At 44.2% G+C, this 22,121-nt stretch overlaps 1 protein-coding gene across 1 annotated transcript in view; it reads left to right on the forward strand.

Annotated features, from left to right (window-relative positions):
• LOC128836127 (sodium/hydrogen exchanger 10-like) overlaps positions 1 to 22,121 on the forward strand; it is a 239,766-nt gene that overhangs the window by 177,184 nt on the left and 40,461 nt on the right. The window contains exons 20-21 of the mRNA XM_054026143.1: positions 8,521 to 8,646; positions 17,615 to 17,713. Of these exons, the coding sequence (XP_053882118.1) occupies positions 8,521 to 8,646; positions 17,615 to 17,713 (225 nt within the window). The remainder of the gene's footprint in view (positions 1 to 8,520; positions 8,647 to 17,614; positions 17,714 to 22,121) is intronic.

Raw genomic sequence — 22,121 nt, forward strand, 5'->3', positions numbered from 1 at the left:
CTCTCATACCCTCGGAGCGAAGGGAAACCTTGAGAGTGGGCGGAAAGAAGGTTACCGCTTGGAGGGACACTGGGGCTCAAGTGTCAACTATCCACCAATCCCTAGTGGACCCCAAACTCATCAACCCAGAGGCTACAGTGACAATTCAACCCTTCGTGTCACAATCTGTAACCTTGCCTACAGCCACGTTGCATGTCCAGTACAAGGGCTGGTCAGGAATGTGGACTTTTGCAGTCTATGACAATTATCCCATTCCCATGCTGCTGGGGGAAGATTTGGCCAACCATGTGAAGGTAGCCAAGAGGGTGGGAATAGTCACCCGCAGCCAGGCTAAGCAAGCTTTCACCCCCATCCCTGTTCCTGAGCCGTCCACCAGGGCCCCGTCTGTGTTACCGGAGACCCAGACAAAGGTGGTGGAACTGGATCCTCTGCCAACGACTGCAACAGCCGTAGTGGATCCAATCCCAGAGACCCAGCCAAAGCCAGTCCCAGAACCGGAACTGGCAACGCAACCAGCACCAGAACCATTGCCAGCCCTGAGTCCAGCACTTGCAAACCCGTCTACAACTCCAACGCCAGAGGGCACCAGCGAGCCTGAACTGGCAGAAGCAGCAGATAACCCTACCCAAGAGGCTCAGCCAGAGCCTGAGATACCACATAGTGCACCAGCGGACAGCGGTTCACAGTCAATGGAAACAGCCCCAGCACCTGCATCGCTTCCAGAGGGACCAAGCCCCAGTCCACAGTCCAAGGAGGAACTGATGTCTCCAGCATCAAGGGAACAGTTCCAGGCCGAGCAGGAAGCAGATGACAGCCTTCAGAAAGCTTGGGCGGTGGCGCGGAGCACCCCACCGCCTCTCAGCTCTTCTAACCGATCCCGGTTTGTTGTAGAACAAGGACTTTTATACAAGGAGACTCTTTCTGGTGGGCACCAGGAAGACTGGCATCCTCAAAGGCAGTTGTTAGTTCCCACTAAGTATCGGGTAAAGCTCTTGAGCTTAGCCCATGATCATCCCAGTGGCCATTCTGGGGTGAACAGAACCAAAGACCGGTTGGGGAAGTCCTTCCACTGGGAGGGAATGGGCAAGGACGTTGCTAATTATGTCTGGTCTTGTGAGGTGTGCCAACGAGTGGGAAAACCCCAAGACCAGGTTAAAGCCCCTCTCCAGCCACTACCCATAATTGAGGTCCCATTTCAGCGCGGAGCTGTGGATATTCTGGGTCCTTTCCCAAAGAAGACACCCAGAGGAAAGCAGTACGTACTGACTTTCATGGATTTTGCTACCCGATGGCCGGAAGCAGTACCCTTAAGCAACACCAGGGCTAAAAGTGTGTGCCAGGCATTAACAGACATTTTTGCCAGGGTAGGTTGGCCCTCCGACATCCTTACAGATTCGGGAACTAACTTCCTGGCAGGAACCATGGAAAACCTGTGGGAAGCTCATGGGGTGAATCACTTGGTTGCCACCCCTTACCACCATGAAACCAATGGCCTGGTGGAGAGGTTTAATGGAACTTTGGGGGCCATGATACGTAAATTTGTAAATGAACACTCCAATGATTGGGACCTAGTGTTGCAGCAGTTGCTTTTTGCCTACAGGGCTGTACCACATCCCAGTTTAGGGTTTTCACCATTTGAACTTGTGTATGGCCGTGAGGTTAAGGGGCCATTACAGTTGGTGAAGCAGCAATGGGAGGGGTTTACGCCTTCTCCAGGAACAAACATTCTAGACTTTGTAAGCAACCTACAAAACGCCCTCCGACATTCTTTGGCCCTTGCTAAAGAAAACCTAAAGGATGCTCAGGAAGAGCAAAAGGCCTGGTATGATAAACATTCCAGAGAACGGTCCTTCAAAGTAGGAGACCAAGTCATGGTCTTAAAGGCAATCCAGGCCCATAAAATGGAAGCGTCGTGGGAAGGACCATTCACGGTCCAGGAGCGCCTAGGAGCTGTTAACTATCTCATAACCTCCCCCACCTCCAACATAAAGCCTAAGGTATACCATGTTAATTCTCTTAAGCCCTTTTATTCCAGAGAATTAAATGTTTGCCAGTTTACAGCCCAGGAAACAGATGACGCGGAGTGGCCTGAAGGTGTCTACTACGAAGGAAAAAAGGATGGTGGCGTGGAAGAGGTGAACCTCTCCATGACCCTTGGACGTCTGCAGCGACAGCAGATCAAGGAGCTGTGCACAAGCTTTGCACCAATTTTCTCAGCCACTCCAGGATGGACCGAACGGGCATACCACTCCATTGACACAGGTAATGCTCACCCTATTAGAACCCCACCCTACCGGGAGTCACCTCATGCCAAAACTGCTATACAAAGGGAGATCCAGGACATGCTACAGATGGGTATAATCCGCCCCTCTAAGAGTGCATGGGCATCTCCAGTGGTTCTAGTTCCCAAACCAGATGGGGAAATACGCTTTTGCGTGGACTACCGTAAGCTAAATGCTGTAACTCGTCCTGACAACTATCCAATGCCACGCACAGATGAGCTATTGGAGAAATTGGGACATGCCCAATTCATCTCTACTTTAGACTTAACCAAGGGGTACTGGCAAGTACCACTAGATGAACCCGCTAAGGAAAGGTCAGCCTTCGTCACCCAGGCAGGGGTGTATGAATTCAATGTACTCCCTTTCGGGTTGCGAAATGCACCCGCCACCTTCCAAAGACTTGTAGATGGTCTCCTAGCGGGATTGGGAGAATCTGCAGTTGCCTACCTCGATGATGTGGCCATTTTTTCTGATTCATGGGCAGAGCACATGGAGCACCTGGAAAAAGTTTTCGAGCGCATCCAGCAGGCAGGACTAACTGTTAAGGCTAAAAAGTGTCAAATAGGCCAAAACAGAGTGACTTACCTGGGGCACCAGGTGGGTCAAGGAACTATAAATCCCATACAGGCCAAAGTGGATGCTATCCAAAAGTGGCCGGTTCCAAAGTCTAAGAAACAGGTCCAATCCTTCTTAGGCTTGGCTGGATATTATAGGCGATTTGTACCCCACTACAGCCAAATCGCCGCCCCGCTGACAGACCTAACCAGAAAGAAACAGCCAAATGCAGTTCAGTGGACTAATGAATGTCAAAAGGCCTTTAACCAGCTTAAGGCAACACTCATGTCTGACCCTGTGCTAAGGGCCCCAGACTTTGACAAACCGTTCCAAGTAACCACAGATGCGTCCGAGCGAGGCGTGGGAGCAGTTTTAATGCAGGAAGGACCGGATCAAGAATTCCATCCTGTCGTATTTCTCAGTAAGAAACTGTCTGAGAGGGAAAGCCATTGGTCAATCAGCGAAAAGGAATGCTATGCCATTGTGTATGCGCTGGAAAAGCTACGCCCATATGTTTGGGGACGGCGTTTCCAACTACAAACAGACCATGCTGCGCTACAGTGGCTTCATACCGCCAAGGGAAATAACAAAAAACTTCTTCGGTGGAGTTTAGCTCTCCAAGATTTTGATTTTGAAATACAACACATTTCGGGAGCTTCTAACAAAGTGGCTGATGCACTCTCCCGGGAAAGTTTCCCAGAGTTAACTGATTAACAATTGTTCTTGGAATGAAACATATTGTTAGTTTTTATATAATCAGTAGTATGTCTAAAGGTACATGTGTCTTATTAACTCTGTTTTCTCCTAGAACTCCAGGAAGAAATCACAGCCAGTGTGGAACCGAACATCCAACACTATCTGTGATTTGGGGGGCGTGTCATAACTATAAAGGGAAGGGTAATAGCTGTCCTGTGTACAGTACTATAAATCCCTCCTGGCCAGAGACTCCAAAATCCTTTTCCCTGTAAAGGGTTAAGAAGCTCAGGTAACCTGGCTGGCATCTGACCTAAAGGACCAATAAGGGGACAAAATACTTTCAAATCTTGGGGGGGGAAGGCTTTTGTTTGTGTTCTTTGTTTGGGAGTGTGTTCGTTCTCCGGGAATGAGAGGGACCAGACATCAATCCAGGTTCTCCACATCTTTCTAAACAAGCCTCTCCTATTTCAAACTTGTAAGTAAATAGCCAGGCAAGGCGTGTTAGTTTTCCTTTGTTTTTCTCAACTTGTAAATGTACCTTTTACTAGAGTGTTTATCTTTGTTTGCTGTACTTTGAACCTGAGACTAGAGGGGAGTCCTCTGAGCTCTTTAAGTTTGATTACCCTGTAAGGTTAATTTCCATACTGATTTTACAGAGATGATTTTTACCTTTTTCTTTAATTAAAAACCTTCTTTTTAAGAACCTGATTGATTTTTCCTTGTTTTAGATCCAAAGGGGTTTTGGATCTTGATTCACCAGGAGTTGGTGGGAGGAAGGAGGGGGGATGGTTAATTTCTCCCTGTTGTAGATCCCAGGGGGGGGTTGGAACTGATTCACCAGGAGTTGGTGGGAGGAAGGAGGGGAATGGTTAATTTCTCCTTGTTTTAAGATCCAAGGGGTTTTGGATTTGTTTTCACCAGGGATTTGGTGAGGGTTTTTCAAGGCTTCCCAGGGAGGGAATCCATTGATGGTGGCAGCCGAACCAGAGCTAAGCTGGTAGTTAAGCTTAGAAGTTTTTCACGCAGGCCCCTACATTTGTACCCTAAAGTTCAAAGTGGGGATCTCAGTCCTGACAAAAGGAGACAAGATTGCCCACACATGCCTAAAACTCCTTCAGCCATGGCTACCGCTACGCAGGTGGCAACTAAATGTCTACCAGCTCAGGTCTCCCCTAATCATGAGGCAGAGGAAACAGCACTTCTCCCAGTAGACCCTGCAGGACCAGCCATCTTATCACTTTCAGATGAGGCAGTGGTGCCTCCCATGGCCCCACAATTGAATGATTTAAAGGACCTCCTGAAAAAAATAGCAGCAACTTGTGGATTTTTGCAGTCTACTTCTCTTGGTAGGTAGCCTATCTAGAGTCGGCCTCCAGTCTACCTCTAGATAGGCTAAGCTTGCCTATAATTGATGGATCTGTTCCAATTGCTATGAGAGACCCCAGTTACAAGTATATCCATGTCTAGAAAGGTGGGCAGAAAATACAAAGTTCCACCCAGAAGTGAGACAGAAGAGAACACCACCAAAAGAAAAGAAGCTGAAGAGATGAGATTTATTCTGCAGAAAACACTATTTTTCTGCAAGCCTCCAATTTCTGCTAGCTAATTAGCAACCTCTGATGGCAAGATGTAATTTCCATATCTTTGAATAACTCTTGGTCTTCAATGACAAGTTGCTGTCAGACTCCTGTGAGGAGTTCTCATCCTTGGTTGCTGCAGGCATTTGTTAGCTAAAACTGGCCTGCAAGCTGAATTAGATTCAGCAGATACTGCCTCTTGTTCCCTGGCCATGGCTTTGGTGATGTGCAGGTTATCATGGCTACAAGGATCCAGCTTCTCCAGAGAAGTCCTCATGAGTTAAGGCACCCTATGTAGGCCCAAGAGGAGTTCCAGGAACTGTCCTTACAACAAGGTGGATATCCCTGCCAGTTGTAGTGACAAACCTGCCTCTCGGCTTGCTCTTGGACTTCTGACTCATGGCTGTGACTACTGGTTCCTGACTCTGGCTCTGATCTTCAGTGCTATTCCTGGCTTCTGACTATCATTCTCTGACCAGTAGGCATGACAGTCACTGCTCTGACCAGTAGGTCTGACCACTCAAGCCCCGGTCCTGACACCCAACATCTTGAGGTTCTCCGCTTCCCAACCCAGGGCTCTACCTCCGGTGACAGACCTATTATCATCTGTTGAGGAGAAGATCCTACACCCAGCCCTGAATTCCCTTCATTGCACAGCCTGGCTCTTGGATGGATGTTGAGTGTAAAAGTACTCTGTTCCTCTCCTGTTCAAGACCACCTAGTTAACAGCATAGGTGCCGACTTCATGGGTGCTCCGGGGCTGGAGCACCCACGGGGAAAAATTGGTGGGTGCTCTGTACCCACCGGCAACCAAGCTCCCCGCCCCCCACCTCACCTCACCTCTGCCTCCTCCCCTGAGCACGACGTGTCCCTGCTTCTCCTCCCAGCACTTGCTGCCGCAAAACACACGGTGTAACAAGCTCTGGGAGGGAAGAAGGGAGGGGGGGAGGAGCAGGAATGCGGTGCACTCAGGGGAGGAGGCGAAGAAGAGGCGGGGCCAGGGCAGGGACTTTGGGGAAGGGGTTGGAATGGGGGCAGGGCAGGAGTGGAGTCGGGGCAGGGCCGGGGGCAGAGGTGAGTCGAGCACCCACTGGTGCCAGCAGAAGTCGGTGCCTATGGTTAATAGTGGGAAGAACTCTGAAACAACCTTACCAGGCAAAATGTTTTCTCACTGGTGTCATCAGAAATCCCTGAACCCTCAGGAAGTCTCAATACTGACAATTCTAGACTACTTGTTAGAACTGAAACACTCTATCCTATCACTGAGCTAAGTAAAAGTACACATGACAGCAAACTCAGCACGTTATCTATGCATAGAGGGTCAATATCTTTTCTCATCCAACAGTCATAACATTTCTAAAGGGCCTAATAAGAGTGTTTCCGTTTATCAAGGACCCTATCCCTCCATGCAATCTCAACCTGGTTCTCTCAGTGCTCATGGGCCACAGCTTTGAACTGATGGGTAAGAGTTCTTTTCCATACTTGTCACTGAAAACATCATTCTCGGTAGCAATTATCTCAGCAAGGAGGGTAAGAGAGATGTAAGCACTGATGGCTGATCCTCCCTGTACATTTTTCTACCCAGACAAGATATTGTTAAGAACATACCTCAAGTTTTTATCAAAGGTCAAGGAATTCCATCTGAATCAACAAATGCACTTACCCATGTTCTTCCATAGATCTCACTCTAATAAAACAGAGGCAGCTTTTCACACTTTGGATGTCAGAAGAACCCTGGCATTCTACCTCCAAAGAACAAAGCTCCAGTTCTTCACCAAAACTCTTTGAGTACATCTACATTGCATTGTAAACCCGGGTCTGCTGGACCTGAGCTTGTGGACTCAGTATTTCCAAGCCTGCATTTGAGCATCCACACTATATTGTAAACCTAGGTTTACAGTTGCTGGACCTGGGTCTCAGCTGTATGCATACTGCATTACACAACTACCTGACTTGAGTCTGCAGCTTGAGCTGTATCTACACTGAAAAATGACAAGGCTTGCACCTGAGTCAGAGTGGGATTAGGCTCTGATGCAGTCCCCTAACAGGATCCTAGGACCCAGATCCTAAAGGTTTGCTGACCCAAATCTGATGGATTTCTGTGTGGATGGAAAGAGGGCTTGGGCTGAAACTTGAATCAGAGCCTGGGCTTAGTGTATCGTGTAAATATATCGTTTGTGGCTATTGTAGAGAGGATGAAAGGCAAAGCCATATCCTCCCAACATTTATTGAATTGGATCAGACTGTGTGAAGACTTGCTATGAGACTACAGAGAAGGACCCATCTAAAGCTGATTCTATTGAGAGCTCAAGTAGACTCCGTAGCTGCACTAAAGAATGTATTTATCCCAGTTATATGGAAGACAGTGACCTGGAGATCTATTCATACATTCACTAAGCACTGTACCACTTACCAAAGCCTCCAGGTCAGATGCCACATTTGGCGAGGCTGTGCTCCGGTCATTAATTTTTAACTCCAAGCTCCCACCTCCAATGTACTGGTCAATTGCTTGGGAGTCACCAACAATGGAATGTTCATATGGAGAATCATTCAAAGGAGAATGAGAAATTACTTACCTTGCGCAGTAACTGTAATTCTTTGAGATGTGTTGTCCAAATGCACACTCCACGACCTGCCCTCCATCCTTTCTGCTTCAAAGTTCTCTGGGCAGGAAAATCAAACAAACCTGGGATTCTGTGGTTGAGAGGAAATTGAAGACAGTTGGCTCACTCTGCTCTTTTATGCACTTGCTGAGGAGCACAAAGAGCTGCAGGGCCCATGCATACCAACCAGACATTTCTGGCCAAAAGACTCCAAACTCAAGTGCAGAGAGTCACATGCACACTAATAGTAGAATGTGCATGTGGGCAACATATCTTAAAAAACTCCCGTTACTGTACACAGTAAGTAACTTGTCAATATCTCCATTTTATAAATGGGGAAACAGAGGCATAGATCGGTGAAATGACTTGTCTAGGCTCACTCAGCAGAACAGTGGCAGAGCTGTATTATGACATGCTTGGATGACTTAAACCTTTGACCTTATCCAGGCCTTTCCCACTCCATCAGCCAGTCCACTTAAATGATGAAATGGTGGAAAATATCAGTTGTAAACCACCCAGGCCAAAGTAGGGCCCCAGTCCTGAAAAGACTTAATTCAATGGGACTACTCATAGTGTGGAAAGTTAAGCACGTGTGGAAATTTTTCTAGTTTTGCGGTCTAAGTGTTGGTACTATAATAAAAGCTATTTAAGAAAGGGCAGAATAACATGGAGGCTTATACAGGGGGGAAAATGTTTCCGAATGAAGAGGTTCAGTAAGGAATAATCCACACTTAAAGAGTTTATCTTCAGAACAAAGAGAAATTCATGCATGTAGATTACATGTGGGTTCTTTTTCCCCTTGTTTAGATGATTCTGCAAAAAAAAAACAAACTTGGCACTCTTCCATCTACTATTGCATCACCTACCACAGAGGAGCATTTACACAGTATCAGTTGGTTAGAAAATGAAAAGAAACAAATTGAGTTCATGAAGGTAATGTTTAGCTTGCTGACATGGTTCCAGATCCTTTATAATGTTCTATTTTCAAAAGGCAAATATTATGAAGGTGCTTATGTTGACTGTATAGTTATGGCTGTCTTGAGTTCGGTACTTAAAGAAGGGATTCAACCTCTGTTATGTCCAAAGGATGCAACATATCCTCCCCAAATTTACCACACTTATTCTTTGAATATTAAATTAATTTTCTGATAATTTACAAGTAAATCTCTTAATTAGTTTGACTTAAAACATAATTTTAAAATGGGCCCTTTTAAGAAATTTAGCATTTGTCAGGCCTTTCTTTTGGCCCAAATTATGTTAATAATGGAATAAAACAGACTCTTTGAACTTTTCTTATATGCCTTTGCAATGCCATTACAATGTCATGTATATCTGAAAAAATTAGATTCTAATTAAGCTAAATTATTAATAATCAGTGTATTGAATTGTTATGATTATAGACAGGGCCAGCTCAGTAGTTCAGTTCATTCTTAAATGGAGACATTGGGACATCAGAGATAACCAATCATAGAATATCAGGGTTGAAAGGAACCTCAGGAAGTCATCTAGTCCAACCCCCTGCTCAAAGCAGGACTAATCCCAACTAAATTATCCCAGCCAGGGCTTTGTTACGCCTGACCTTAAAAACCTCTAAGGAAGGAGATTCCACCACCTCCCTAGGTAACCCATTCCAGTGCTTCACCACCCTCCTAGTGAAAAAGTTTTTCCTAATATCCAACCTAAACCTCCCCCACTGCATCTTGAGACCATTACTCCTAGTTCTGTCATCTGGCACCACTGAGAACAGTCTAGATCCATCCTCTTTGGAACCCCCTTTCAGGTAGTTGAAAGCAGCAATCAAATCGCCCTTCATTTGTCTCTTCTTCAGACTAAACAATCCCAGTTCCCTCAGCCTCTCCTCATAAGTCATGTGCTCCAGCCCCCTAATCATTTTTGTTGCCTTCCGCTGGACTCTTTCCAATTTTTCCACATCCTTCTTGTAATATGGGGCCCAAAACTGGACACAGTACTCCAGATGAGGCCGCACCAATGTCGAATAGAGGGGAATGATCACGTCCCTCAATCTGCTGGCAATGCCCCTACTTATACAGCCCAAAATGCAGTTAGCCTTCTTGGCAACCAGGGCACACTGTTGACTCATATCCAGCTTCTCATCCACTGGAACCCCTAGGTCTTTTTCTGCAGAACTGCTGCCTAGCCATTAGGTCTGTAATCTGTAGCAGTGCATGGGATTCTTCTGTCCTAAGTGCAGGACACTGCACTTGTCCTTGTTAAACCTCATCAGGTTTCTTTTGGCCCAATCCTCTAATTTGTCTAGGTCCCTTTGAGGCCTCATAACACTCCCTCTTTGGCCAATTTGCATGCTGCAGTTCTATTGAAATGAGCCAGTGGCATGAGAAGAACTGTGTACTGGTGTCAGGAGATCTCACTAGTAGATGACGTGGCAACTAAATTGTCTCTTGCTGTCACTGCTCTTAAAAGTTCCATAGTCACATATTCGTTCCTTTGTTTTATCCTCTGTTGGGAAAGTTGAACACTTTCCGTGGGACATGGGGACATCATATGGGGCATATGGATAGCTCCTCTCATGCCTAGCACATCACCACTTACTCCTCCAATTTGACACTTATCCCTGCTGACCTTTCCCAGCCCCTTCACATCCCTTCTCACTGCCTCTCCAAAGACATGGCTGCTTCCCCTTTCCTTTGCCTCCGTATGGTGCTCCTTTCTGGTACTGGTGGTGTCGAAGGCGGATGTTAGGGAAACTGGTGCTATGTAATAATAATAATAGGTGAAGGTTTGGCATGGGGAGAGCCAATATCTCTAGTTTGTAAGGAGTGACCCTGCACTCCTGCCTCAGTTTAAGTGTAAAAAAAAAAATTACAAAAATGTTCTTTGAGTGTCCGCTGCATATTCCCACACTTGGAACTTGCACTGACAAGTGCAGCAGCATCCTTTAGAATTATCAGATCAAAGAGGCCTAACTGACAAGACCTCTTGTTATAGAAGGGCCTGACGTCCATTTTGTCTCTCTTTGCGGGCCCAAGGTGTGAATTCTACAGGTAGCACAATGTGCCGGGTATGACAGGTTCGGTCACAGAAACCCCCTTGGGACTGCCACCTGTTGTGCTGAGACTACCTCTGAGCCCTTTTTCCCTGGCAACTTGGGACTTCAGTACCCTGTCTTGTTGAGCCAGACACGCTAGCGTGCTACAAACACAGACCCAGGTCTGAACCACATCCCCCAAAAGCTGCAGACTTAACTGAAGACAGCCTAGAAAGTGCTCCTGTCTCTAGCACCCAGATACCCAGTTCCCAATGGGATCCAAACCCCAAATAAATCAGTTTTACTCTGTGTAAAGCTTATACAGGGTAAATTCATAAATCGTTCGCCCTCTATAACACTGATCGAGAGATATGCACAGCTGTTTGCTCCCCCAGGTATTAATTACTTGTTCTGGGTTAATTAATAAGCAAAACGTGATTTTATTAAATATAAAAAGTAGGATTTAAGTAGTTCCAAGTAATAACAGATAGAACAAAGTAAATTACCAAGCAAAATAAAACTAAAACATGCAAGTCTAAACCTAATACAGTAGGAAACTAAATGCAGGTAAATCTCACTCTCAGAGATGTTCCAATAAGCTTCTTTCAGAGATTAGACTCCTTCCTAGTCTGGGTCCAGCAATCACTCACACCCCCATAGTTACTATCCTTTGTTCCATTTTCTTTCAGGCATCTCTTTGGGGTGGAGAGGCCATCTTTTGAGCCAGCTGAAGACAAAATGGAGGGGTTTCCAGGGCCTTTTATATTCTCTCTCTTGTGGGAGGAAACCCCTTTGTTCTCTTGTGAAAAATCACAACAACAAGATGGAGTCTGTAGCCACCTGGGCAAGTCACATGTCTATGGATGATTCAGCTTTTTGCAGGCCGATGACATTGTTTACATGTTAGTTTGAACATTCCCAGGAAAGCTGAGATGTGGATTGGCATCTCCCAAAGTCCATTGTCAGTTAAGTGTTCTTTGATTGGGCACTTAACGAGAACTGGCTTTTCTCAAGAAGCTGACCAAATGCTTCACTGAGGCTACTTAGAATCAAACAAGTACAAAGCCAATATTCATAACTTCAAATACAAAAATGATACACACATACAGACAGCATAATCATAACCAGCAAACTACAACCTTTCCGTAGTCACCCAACTTGGCCTCCTCTGTACAAGACCTGGTGCAACCATAGGATCCTGGTTGCAACAATGATCTATACAGTCACTGTTTATGTCAATAACGACACACCGGAGATTGATTCCTCCCCTAAGCACTTCAGACAATGAACATGTGCATCAGATGGCAGGAAGACTACTAGGAGATCTGGAGAGGTTCATTTTCTTTCGCTGCTGTGGTTGGAAGGAACTGAGGCGACAATAGGGATCAAGCCCCTTTTACATCCATACTAACTCTCTTTTGTCCTGCTTTGCTTCACCTTTTCTTGGGGAAAATTTTCAAACATGAATGCCTGGAACTTGCACCACCAGTCTATTTTATTTGCTCATATAAATGAGAACTAACTTATAAAATAGGTAGTTGTATGTTCAACTGCCTGTTATTATGGCAATTATCCAGTCCATCCAAATCGCAGGAAATTGTGGTGCATTTTTCCAGGCACACTTACTGCATGTATGTTTGAAAATGTGGTCTCTCAAATCAATCTTGTAGGCAGGTATATTCAATACATTGTAATGAAGATTTCAAACTTTTCAAACTGATGCTATAGAAAAAGAAACTATTATAGCTTGCCCTCAGCGGTGCATAGGAGAAATAATTATTGTTCTTAGCGTGATTGGCCATATGGACTCCACTCTTGGTACTTATACACCCCCATGTGCAAAATCAGATTCTTTTGGCCAGTAGTGTCCATTAGGGCTGCAATTGCATCCTAAGTGCCTTTGTAACCAAGGACATAAAGGGGAAAGCAAGCCCAGTTGTACCTCATTTCCTTCTTACCACCCATGGCAGCAAAACCGAACCTCAGCATTGTCCATCTGCATCTTTGTGCACCGTGTGCTACAATTAGTGATAGTTAGTCTTTAGAATAGCTAGTTAGTTACTAGTTAGATAGTAGTGTATATTAGTGTTTTTACCCATTGGCATGACTGCTCCCCCCCAAAAAAAATTATAGTTAGATATTTAGATATACACTAGACCCCACACCTTTCCTTCCCCATTCAGGGGCTTTAGCCAAATGGCAGAACTGAAATCCCCTGTATTCAAAGCCTGCTCTCTTGTGACGCTTTAGTAAATGTCACTTAATAACAGACACCCTGTTGGCCCCCCTTTTTTGTCTAGGAGAGGAATAGATTCCTGAGCAATATTCCATATATTGCTCCTTCTCTAAGTGAACTCAGAAAGCTAGAGAAGCCCACCTAAAATTATTCCTCCTGAAGCACTCAATGCAAGCTTCCTCAGACACTGGAAGGAAGGATACAGCTAAACCTCAGGCTTCTGGTCAGTCCCTCTCCATCAGGGCCGGTTCTAACTTTTTTGCCACCCCAAGCAAAAAAGAAGAGCACTGCCCCGCCTCACTGTAACACGCCCCACCCCAGCGCCACGGCAGGCCGCCGAAACCCCCGCCCCCCCACCCCAGCGCCGGGCTGCCCAAACCCCCGCTACCCCCCCCGAGCGCCGCGCCAGGCCGCCCAAGCCCCGGCCGCTCAAACCCCCGCCCTCCCCTCAGTGCTGGGCCGGGCTGCCAAATCCCCCTCCCCCCCCAGCGCCACGCCGCTGCCGAAACACTCCCCGCGCTGCCAGGCCAAAACAAAAACAAAAACAAACCCTCAAGCGCCGCCCCGCCAAACAAACAAACAAAGAAAAAACACCGTGAGCGCCCCCCGCCACCCCAACATTGGCCGCCCCTTCTAAGGTGCTGCCCCAAGCACGTGCTTGGTTGGCTGTTGCCTGGAGCCGGCCCTGCTCTCCATGAGCACCCTGGTGAGCTGACATTCCACCTGAGCTCTTGAGCTATACTCACCAAGAGGCCCCAGTCATCTGCCTTCATTTTGGCATCACTTACCTCTGATAGAGGTAGAAAGCAGCACTGCTCCAGCCATGAGCAGAGGCGTAGGACACCTCCTCTGGTACCTGCCAAGTCAAGACACAAATCATCAAACATCCGACTTATCTTGGACTCCACTATCAAAGCGCCAACGGCCTAGAAAGATTTCCTCTGTTGCCCAATACCAGCTATCAAGAGAGGACCAGTGGCACCCACTAAGTCTGCTGACCACTTTCTCACAGCACTGACTTCAGTACCCAGCACCTCCAAGAGAACTGATACAAGGTACCAAGTCCCTTCACCCAGTATCAGGGTGTCATAACTATAAAGGGAAGGGTAATAGCTGTCCTGTGTACAGTACTATAAATCCCTCCTGGCCAGAGACTCCAAAATCCTTTTCCCTGTAAAGGGTTAAGAAGCTCAGGTAACCTGGCTGGCATCTGACCTAAAGGACCAATAAGGGGACAAGATACTTTCAAATCTTGGGGGGGGGAAGGCTTTTGTTTGTGTTCTTTGTTTGGGAGTGTGTTCGTTCTCGGGGACTGAGAGGGACCAGACATCAATCCAGGTTCTCCACATCTTTCTAAACAAGCCTCTCCTATTTCAAACTTGTAAGTAAATAGCCAGGCAAGGCGTGTTAGTTTTCCTTTGTTTTTCTCAACTTGTAAATGTACCTTTTACTAGAGTGTTTATCTTTGTTTGCTGTACTTTGAACCTGAGACTAGAGGGGAGTCCTCTGAGCTCTTTAAGTTTGATTACCCTGTAAGGTTAATTTCCATACTGATTTTACAGAGATGATTTTTACCTTTTTCTTTAATTAAAAACCTTCTTTTTAAGAATCTGATTGATTTTTCCTTGTTTTAGATCCAAAGGGGTTTTGGATCTTAATTCACCAGGAGTTGGTGGGAGGAAGGAGGGGGGATGGTTAATTTCTCCCTGTTGTAGATCCCAGGGGGGGGTTGGAACTGATTCACCAGGAGTTGGTGGGAGGAAGGAGGGGAATGGTTAATTTCTCCTTGTTTTAAGATCCAAGGGGTTTTGGATTTGTTTTCACCAGGGATTTGGTGAGGGTTTTTCAAGGCTTCCCAGGGAGGGAATCCATTGATGGTGGCAGCCGAACCAAAGCTAAGCTGGTAGTTAAGATTAGAAGTTTTTCACGCAGGCCCCTACATTTGTACCCTAAAGTTCAAAGTGGGGATCTCAGTCCTGACACAGGGTCATAGCACTGGACCAGGAGAAGTTGAAGTGGCAGGAACCTCCCAAATCTACACCCACGGAGAAAGACCTGAACAATGCCTATCTATTCAGGTGGAAATTATTTTCATTTGCCAGCCTCCAAATGCACATGGCTAACTACTAAAACCTCCTCTCTAAACAGAACTACCTGAATTGGTATAAACTGTTTCAATTTGTGATAAGCACTCAAAGAAGATATAATGGTTACCTACCTTATAGTAAATGTGGCTCTCTGAAATGTGTTGTACACATGGATTCCACAACCCGTCCTCTTCCTCCCCCACTACTAGAGAGTCCTTCTCTTCTGGTATACTGTATTGTTGAAGGAACTGAGTGGGGCCCATTATGCCCTTGAGTATGGGGTGAAAAGCCATCTAGCAGGCATGGCCCCAGCCCAATACTGCTCCAATCTTGCACATATAGGGTGCATGTACACCAAGAATGGAATTCACATGGGCAATACATCTTGAAGAACCACAGTTACTGTAAGGTAAAGAACCATTTTTTGCTGAACACATGCACTGAAAATAAACAGCTCTAATTTTAACCCACAGAACACTGGCATTATGTTCTTGTCTAGTTCAGCAGCTCTTAAAAATGTTGGAAGTCTGTGGGAAGCTGGCAAGTCACAAGTTGGTGCTTCTCCTCATATCCAGCTACTCCTACAAATGTCCACATATTGCATTAAAGACAGCTAAAATACCTAAATACTGTCTTACTTTAACTTACTTTTCCATATAACCAAATGCTTTAGTTGCCACAGGGGTTTTATATGATTGTGAATAAGTGGGAAATGTGTCCATGAGACAATCCCTCTATTAAGGTGTGTCCACACTGAAAATTTTCGGAACCCCTGTCATAGAGTGATTCTCCAAGGTCAACCCTCCTGTTGTGCCCTGTTTCTCACTTCTGCCTATGCCTCACCTCTTCCTCGTGTTGAGAACCAATACAGGGGAAAGACATAGGATTTGGAGAAACTGATATGGTACTCGGAGAGCATCCAGGAAGGTAACAAGGAGATGTGTTAGCAACATGGGGTGGCTGGCTTACTGGAAAGGGGGAAGGATTTTCCAGTGCTCATTGTAGGGTCAGGAGAGGATGAGGAAGTTGGAAGAGACATAGTAGAGAGAGGATAGGGAAGGAATGGTCTTGCTATTAAAGGAAGGGGATGGAAGCTAGTTATATTTGAGTTCTCACAATTTAGAACCCTTTCAAGGATATGGCAGTTCCCAACTTAGAACTCTCAGGACAAGACACTTCTCATGGTTAAAATGGAAACTTTCACATGACAGTCAGTTTCTTTTGGTGCACATTTTTTTATTTTTACTTGTAAAGAGTGCAGATTACCGCGACTGCTTCTGAGCTGAGTATGCCAGAAAAGTGCCAAACAAAATGTTCCCACCCCCTACATACCAACAACACCTATTCAGCATTCATAAGGATTGTCTAAAAATTATAAACTCTGATGAAAATGTAAACGATAGGGTGATCATACAACCTGAGTTAACCAGGACAGTCATAAAGCCCCAGTGTCCCAAGAATTTCTTTCAGGCCACCTGAAGTATTCCAGTTTTTCATTTCATCAAGCAAACCATTTGTTTGTTTATTTATAAGTTCAAAATGGTCAAATGTTATACCAAATACAATTTGTTCTGTGTTTACCAGGAACTTAGTTTAGTGGAATAATGTGTGTTCAGTATAAAGAATAGGATTTGGAATGAAAAGTTGAATGAATCTAGATGCTATCAAAGTTATTTTTTGTCAGTGACATTTGTTCAATGTTTCAGAATAAACTCATTCAGAACTCTAATTTGCTTGGAAAAAATCCTCCACTCTGAAAAATATGCACAAGTTGCTATTGCATTGAAAACTGGCAATAGCAACACCATCATGCACTTTAAACAAAAATGTACTTTTTTCTTTAGTATGAGTATCCTGTGACCCTAAAAAATAACCGTATAAAAGTAACTTGATTTTTGACTTTGAAAATAGGGTTCTCTTAATGAGAGATCTGTTACACTTCAAGTGTTCTCCTTATGCCTTATATAACACCCTAGCAACATAAAAACATAATTAAAAAGGTAAGTGTTGATTTTTGGTGGTTTCTATGTTTAAGATAAAATTATTTTAGAATATAACTACCATCTTCCTTTAAATAATCACGATCAATATTTGTCATGTTTTGGCCTCTGTCATTACTTTCCTGAAGGGAAGTTGCAATTTAATGACAATAAATGTTAGTACAGTATTGGCCTGCATTGTTTGTTTTATGATTGTTTGGGGGAGGGGAAATCTACTCTGAAACATTCTAATAAAATCTAAAAATCCATCATTACTATTATGTTTGTTGTTTTGTCATTGAATGCTCAGAAGTGTGGTAGGTGCCATACATTCTGTATTTTTTGTTTAAACTTACAAAAAAGAACAGGAGTACTTGTGGCACCTTAGAGACTAACAAATTTATTAGAGCATAAGCTTTCGTGGGCTACTGCCCACTTCTTCGGATGCATCGAAAGCTTATGTTCTAATAAATTTGTTAGTCTCTAAGGTGCCACAAGTACTCCTGTTCTTTTTGCGGATACAGACTAACACGGCTGCTACTCTGAAACCTGTCTTTAAACTTACAATGAATCTACTTGTTGTGGTTTTTAGAAAAAAGCAAGGATCCTTCGTTATGACTATGGAGACAATATATGTCAGCAACATGAAATGCCACAAGGAATCCACCTAATTGTTTCTGGAGTGACAAAGGTAAGTTATGTTTACTGCTCAAAATGTATTGTGAAATTTCCAGTTGGTAGTCTCAAGGGAAATCAAATGCTGGAGTTATCTTTTTAAACTCTATTTGAAAATTTTCAAAGTTCACCTTAATTAAATTGTCTTCCTAGATCTTGGAATTGTGTACCTGCCACGTGAACTCTGGAATAATTAATAGCAGTTTGTCTTGTTGAGGCTGTGCATTTCAACACATGCTCAATGATGTGGAAAGGTTATAAAAACGCAATGCTAAATTCCTATTTTTTCCATCTGCCAACAAATCTTACAACTGCTGGTCTTGTTGTTATTCTCTTTCAGAAGTCAAGGTTTTTCTGCTTACTTAGAAGTTAGTACTAACTGTTCTTAGGTAAGGAGCACTCTTCTAAGGGGTATATAGCTTGTGCCACCATTCCACCTGAGGGTTGAGGAGCTCCCCTACTGCTGAGGTCTTCAAATCTGACCAAATGAGCAATCTTAAAATGCTCTCTAGAATTTCCTTAGCCTCTAAACATTGTATGTAAAAATCATAATGTGTTTTTTTAATCAATTTATAACACTGTGTCCTTAAAATTATAGAGAAGGGCTATATCCTTTAGTATGTCATTATGATATCCTGTCATCTCCACTTCCTTTTTCAGGGAAATCTTCTCATGAGAATTTACCTAGGCAGAAGTTGCCTTCACAAGGTTTTGCAAATAAAAGAACATGTTCCATCCTCTCATAAGGTCAGGGAGTTTTGTCTTAGGTATTTTCCATACAATTTCTATACCCAGATGTGGCCCTCGCACCAAAAAGTTTGCCCACCCCTGATCTAAGAAGTCTCAGCAGGTTCCTTCATAAATAAATAAATAAATAAAAATGATTCCTATATGGTGACCCTTCATATCAAGCCTATAAGCTTCCTCAGGATTAACTTTCAGGATACCTTTCCTCTCAACCTAATAAAGGACTCTCACAGGAAATATTTTAGATTTTATTAGTGTAATGATCAGTGCAGTTGTTCTTTAGTTTTAGAATCATAGAATGTAGGACTTGAAGGGACCTTGATAGATCATGTAGTCCAGTCCCCTGCACTAAGGCAGGACTAAGTTTTATCTAGACCATCCCTGACAGGTTTTTGTATGACCTGTTCTTAAAAACCTCTAATGACAGCAAATCCACAACATCTTTAGATAATTTGTTCCAGTACTTAGCTACCCTTACAGTATGTAACCTAAAACTCCTTTGCTGCAATTTAAGCCTATTACTTCTTGTCCTCTTTTCAGCAGTTAAGGAGAACAATTTATCATCGTCCTCTTTATAACAATTTTTTAAGTTCTTGAAGACTCTTGCCATGTCCCCCTTCAGTCTTTGCTTCTTTAGATTAAACAAATCCATTTTTTTCAATCTTTTCTCATAGGTCATATTTTCTAGATCTTTCATTATTTTTGTTACTCTCCTCTGGACTTTCTGCAGTTTGTCCACATCTTTCCCAAAATATGGTGCCCAGCACTGAACAGTGCTCTAGCTGCGGCCCTATCGGTGCTGAGTAGAGTGGAAGAATTACTTCTCTTGTCTTGCTTGCAACACTTCTGCTAATATATCCCATAATGATGTTCACTTTTTTGTTTTACATTGTTGACTCTCATTTAGTTTTTGATCCACTATAACCTCCAGATCTTTTTCTGCAGTACTGTTTCCTAGGCAGTCATTTCCCATTTTGTATGTATGCAATTGACTATTCCTTCCTAAGAGTGGTACTTTGTATTTTTCTTTAGGGAATTTCATCCTATTTATTTCCAGCCATTTTTCTAATTTGTCAAGATCATTCTAACTCTGTCCTCCAAACTGCTTGCAATCCCTCCCAGATTGGTATCATCCTAAAACTTTATAAGTATACCCTCTATGCCATTATCCAAATCAATGATGAAGATACTAAAGAGAGCCAGACCCTACACAGATCCCTCTGGGACCCCACTCAATATGCCCTTCCAGCTTGACTATGAACCATTGATAACTGCTCTCTGAGTATGCTTTTCCAACCAGTTGTGCTATAGTAGGTTCATCTAGACTGTATTTCCCCAGTTTGCGTATGAGAAAGTCATGTGGTTGTCGCGGAGTCACCAGGGCGATGCTCTGGAACTACTCCGTATGAAGCCAGCCAGGACTCTGGGGGAGCATGCCTCCTCTCTCTGAGCATACTGTCACCAGGGCAAGAAGCTTACACAGCTTCAACCTTCCTGGGTCTGACCTCGGAGCATTTAGCATCACCTTCCACACTGTGCGCTTCCCACGGCGAGTCTGCCCGGGCGGGGCTCCTGGGGAAGCCAGAGGGCTCTGCACCCCAGCTCCGCAGTCAGCAGTGACTCTCAGCCAGCATGTAGAACAGAAGAGTTTATTAGTAGACAGGAACACAGCATAGAACAGAGCTTGTTAGCACGGAAATCAGTGACTTTCAGCCAAGTCCATCTTGGGGAATGCTGGGCCAGAAGCCCTGGACTCCCCCTCTTCCAGTCCCCCAAGCAGACTGCCAGCTTCCAGCAACCCGACCTCAGATACCTTTCTCCTCCTCCTTGTCCTTGTTTCATTTCCCGGGCAAAGAGTCACCTGGTTGCATCCTCCTTCTGGGTCTCAGGTTATGAAGGGCACCGGTCATAGCATAGGTGCAGGCAAATGGAGCAGCCTCACCTGCCCCAGAGGTCTCAGCCAAAGTCACACACCGCTATTCCCACCACCAAGGTATTGGTGCAGCACACAGGGAAACGGAGACATACACAGTATTCATGCAAAACAGTAAAACTCACATAGGCTCAACAGTAAGACACACACAACATAACAAGGGAAAAATCCCCATTTTGTCACAGTGAAATAGTATCAAAAACCTTACTGAATTTTAGATATATCACATCTACTGCTTCTCCTCTATCCTCAAGGCTTGTTACCCTGTCAAAGAAGAATATTAGGTTGGTTTGACATGATTTGTTCTTGACAAATCCATGCTGATTATTACTTATCACCTTATTACACTGTAGGTCCTTACACTTTGATTAGTTACTCCATTATCTTTCCGGGTATTGAAGTTAAGCTGATGGGTTTATAATTCCCTGGGTTGTCCTTATTCTCCATTTTATAGATAGATAGGTACTATATTTGCCCTTTTCCAGTCCTTTGGGATAGAATCATAGAAGATTAGAGTTGGAAGAAACCTCAGGATGTGATCTAGTCCAAACCCCTGCTCAAAGCATTGCCAACTCCAACTAAATCTCTTCTATTCTCCTTGAGTTCTCAAAGATAATTGCTAATGGCTCAGAAATCTTTTCAACCAGTTCTCTGAGTATTTTAGGATGTATTTCGTCAGGCCCTGCCAATTTGAAGACATCTAACTTGTCTAAGGCCTTGTCTTCATGTACAACTATAGTGGAGTAGCTGCACTGGTGCAGTTGCACCACTGTAGTGCTTTAGTGAAGAAACTACTACGCCTATGGGAGAGCTTCTCCACTGGCATAATTAATCAACTTCCTCAAGAGGCAGTAGCTAAGTCAACAGGAGAAGCTCTCCCATCGACATAGCACAGTCTATCTGGGGGGGGGGTTAGGTCTGTATAACTATGTTGCTCAGAGATGTTGATTTTTCACCCCCCAAGCGACATTAGTTATACCAATATAGGTCTGTAGTGTAGACCTGGCCTAAGTAATTATTAACTTGTTCTTTCCCTATTTTAGCCTCAGATCCTACCACATTTACACTGATGTTCACTATGTTAGTTGTTCAATCACTGCTATGTTAGTTGTTCAATCAACCTTTTTGGTGAAAACTGAAGCAAATAAGTCATTTACCACTTCAGCCATTGCTGCATTTTTTGTTACTATGTTTCCCTTCTCATTGAGTAATGGGTCTACTCTGTCCATAGCTTTTCTCTTGCTCCTAATGTATTTGTAAAATGTTTTTGTTACCCTTAATGTCCCTAGCTAATTTAATCTCATGTTGTGCCTTGGCTTAGTGGACATACTCCAGTCTTTCTCACTGGGAAAGATTTCCTTACCAGTGAGTGAAGTGATTATGGATCCAGCAAAAGAGATGTGGTAAACACCAGCCACAATGATCCCAACGTCCCATAAGATGGACAAAAATAGCAAGTCCCACCTAAAAGGGCTGAATTCTTCTATACCCATCTGGTGCCCTTCTCATTGGCGGTGATGGTAGTGAGAATGAGTGTACTACCTCTTTAAGGAACAGTCTGGAACCTACAGCTGGGATAGCATAGGAGGTAACCAAGAAGACCATGAGTACTTGTGGTACCTTAGAGACTAACAAATTAATTTGAGCATAAGCTTTCCTGGGCTACAGCCCACTTCATTGGATGCATAGAATGGAACATACAGTAAGAAGATATTTATACATACAGAGAACATGAAAAGGTGGA

Source organism: Malaclemys terrapin, chromosome 4 (assembly GCF_027887155.1).
Source record: "Malaclemys terrapin pileata isolate rMalTer1 chromosome 4, rMalTer1.hap1, whole genome shotgun sequence".
Taxonomy (NCBI): domain Eukaryota; kingdom Metazoa; phylum Chordata; order Testudines; family Emydidae; genus Malaclemys; species Malaclemys terrapin.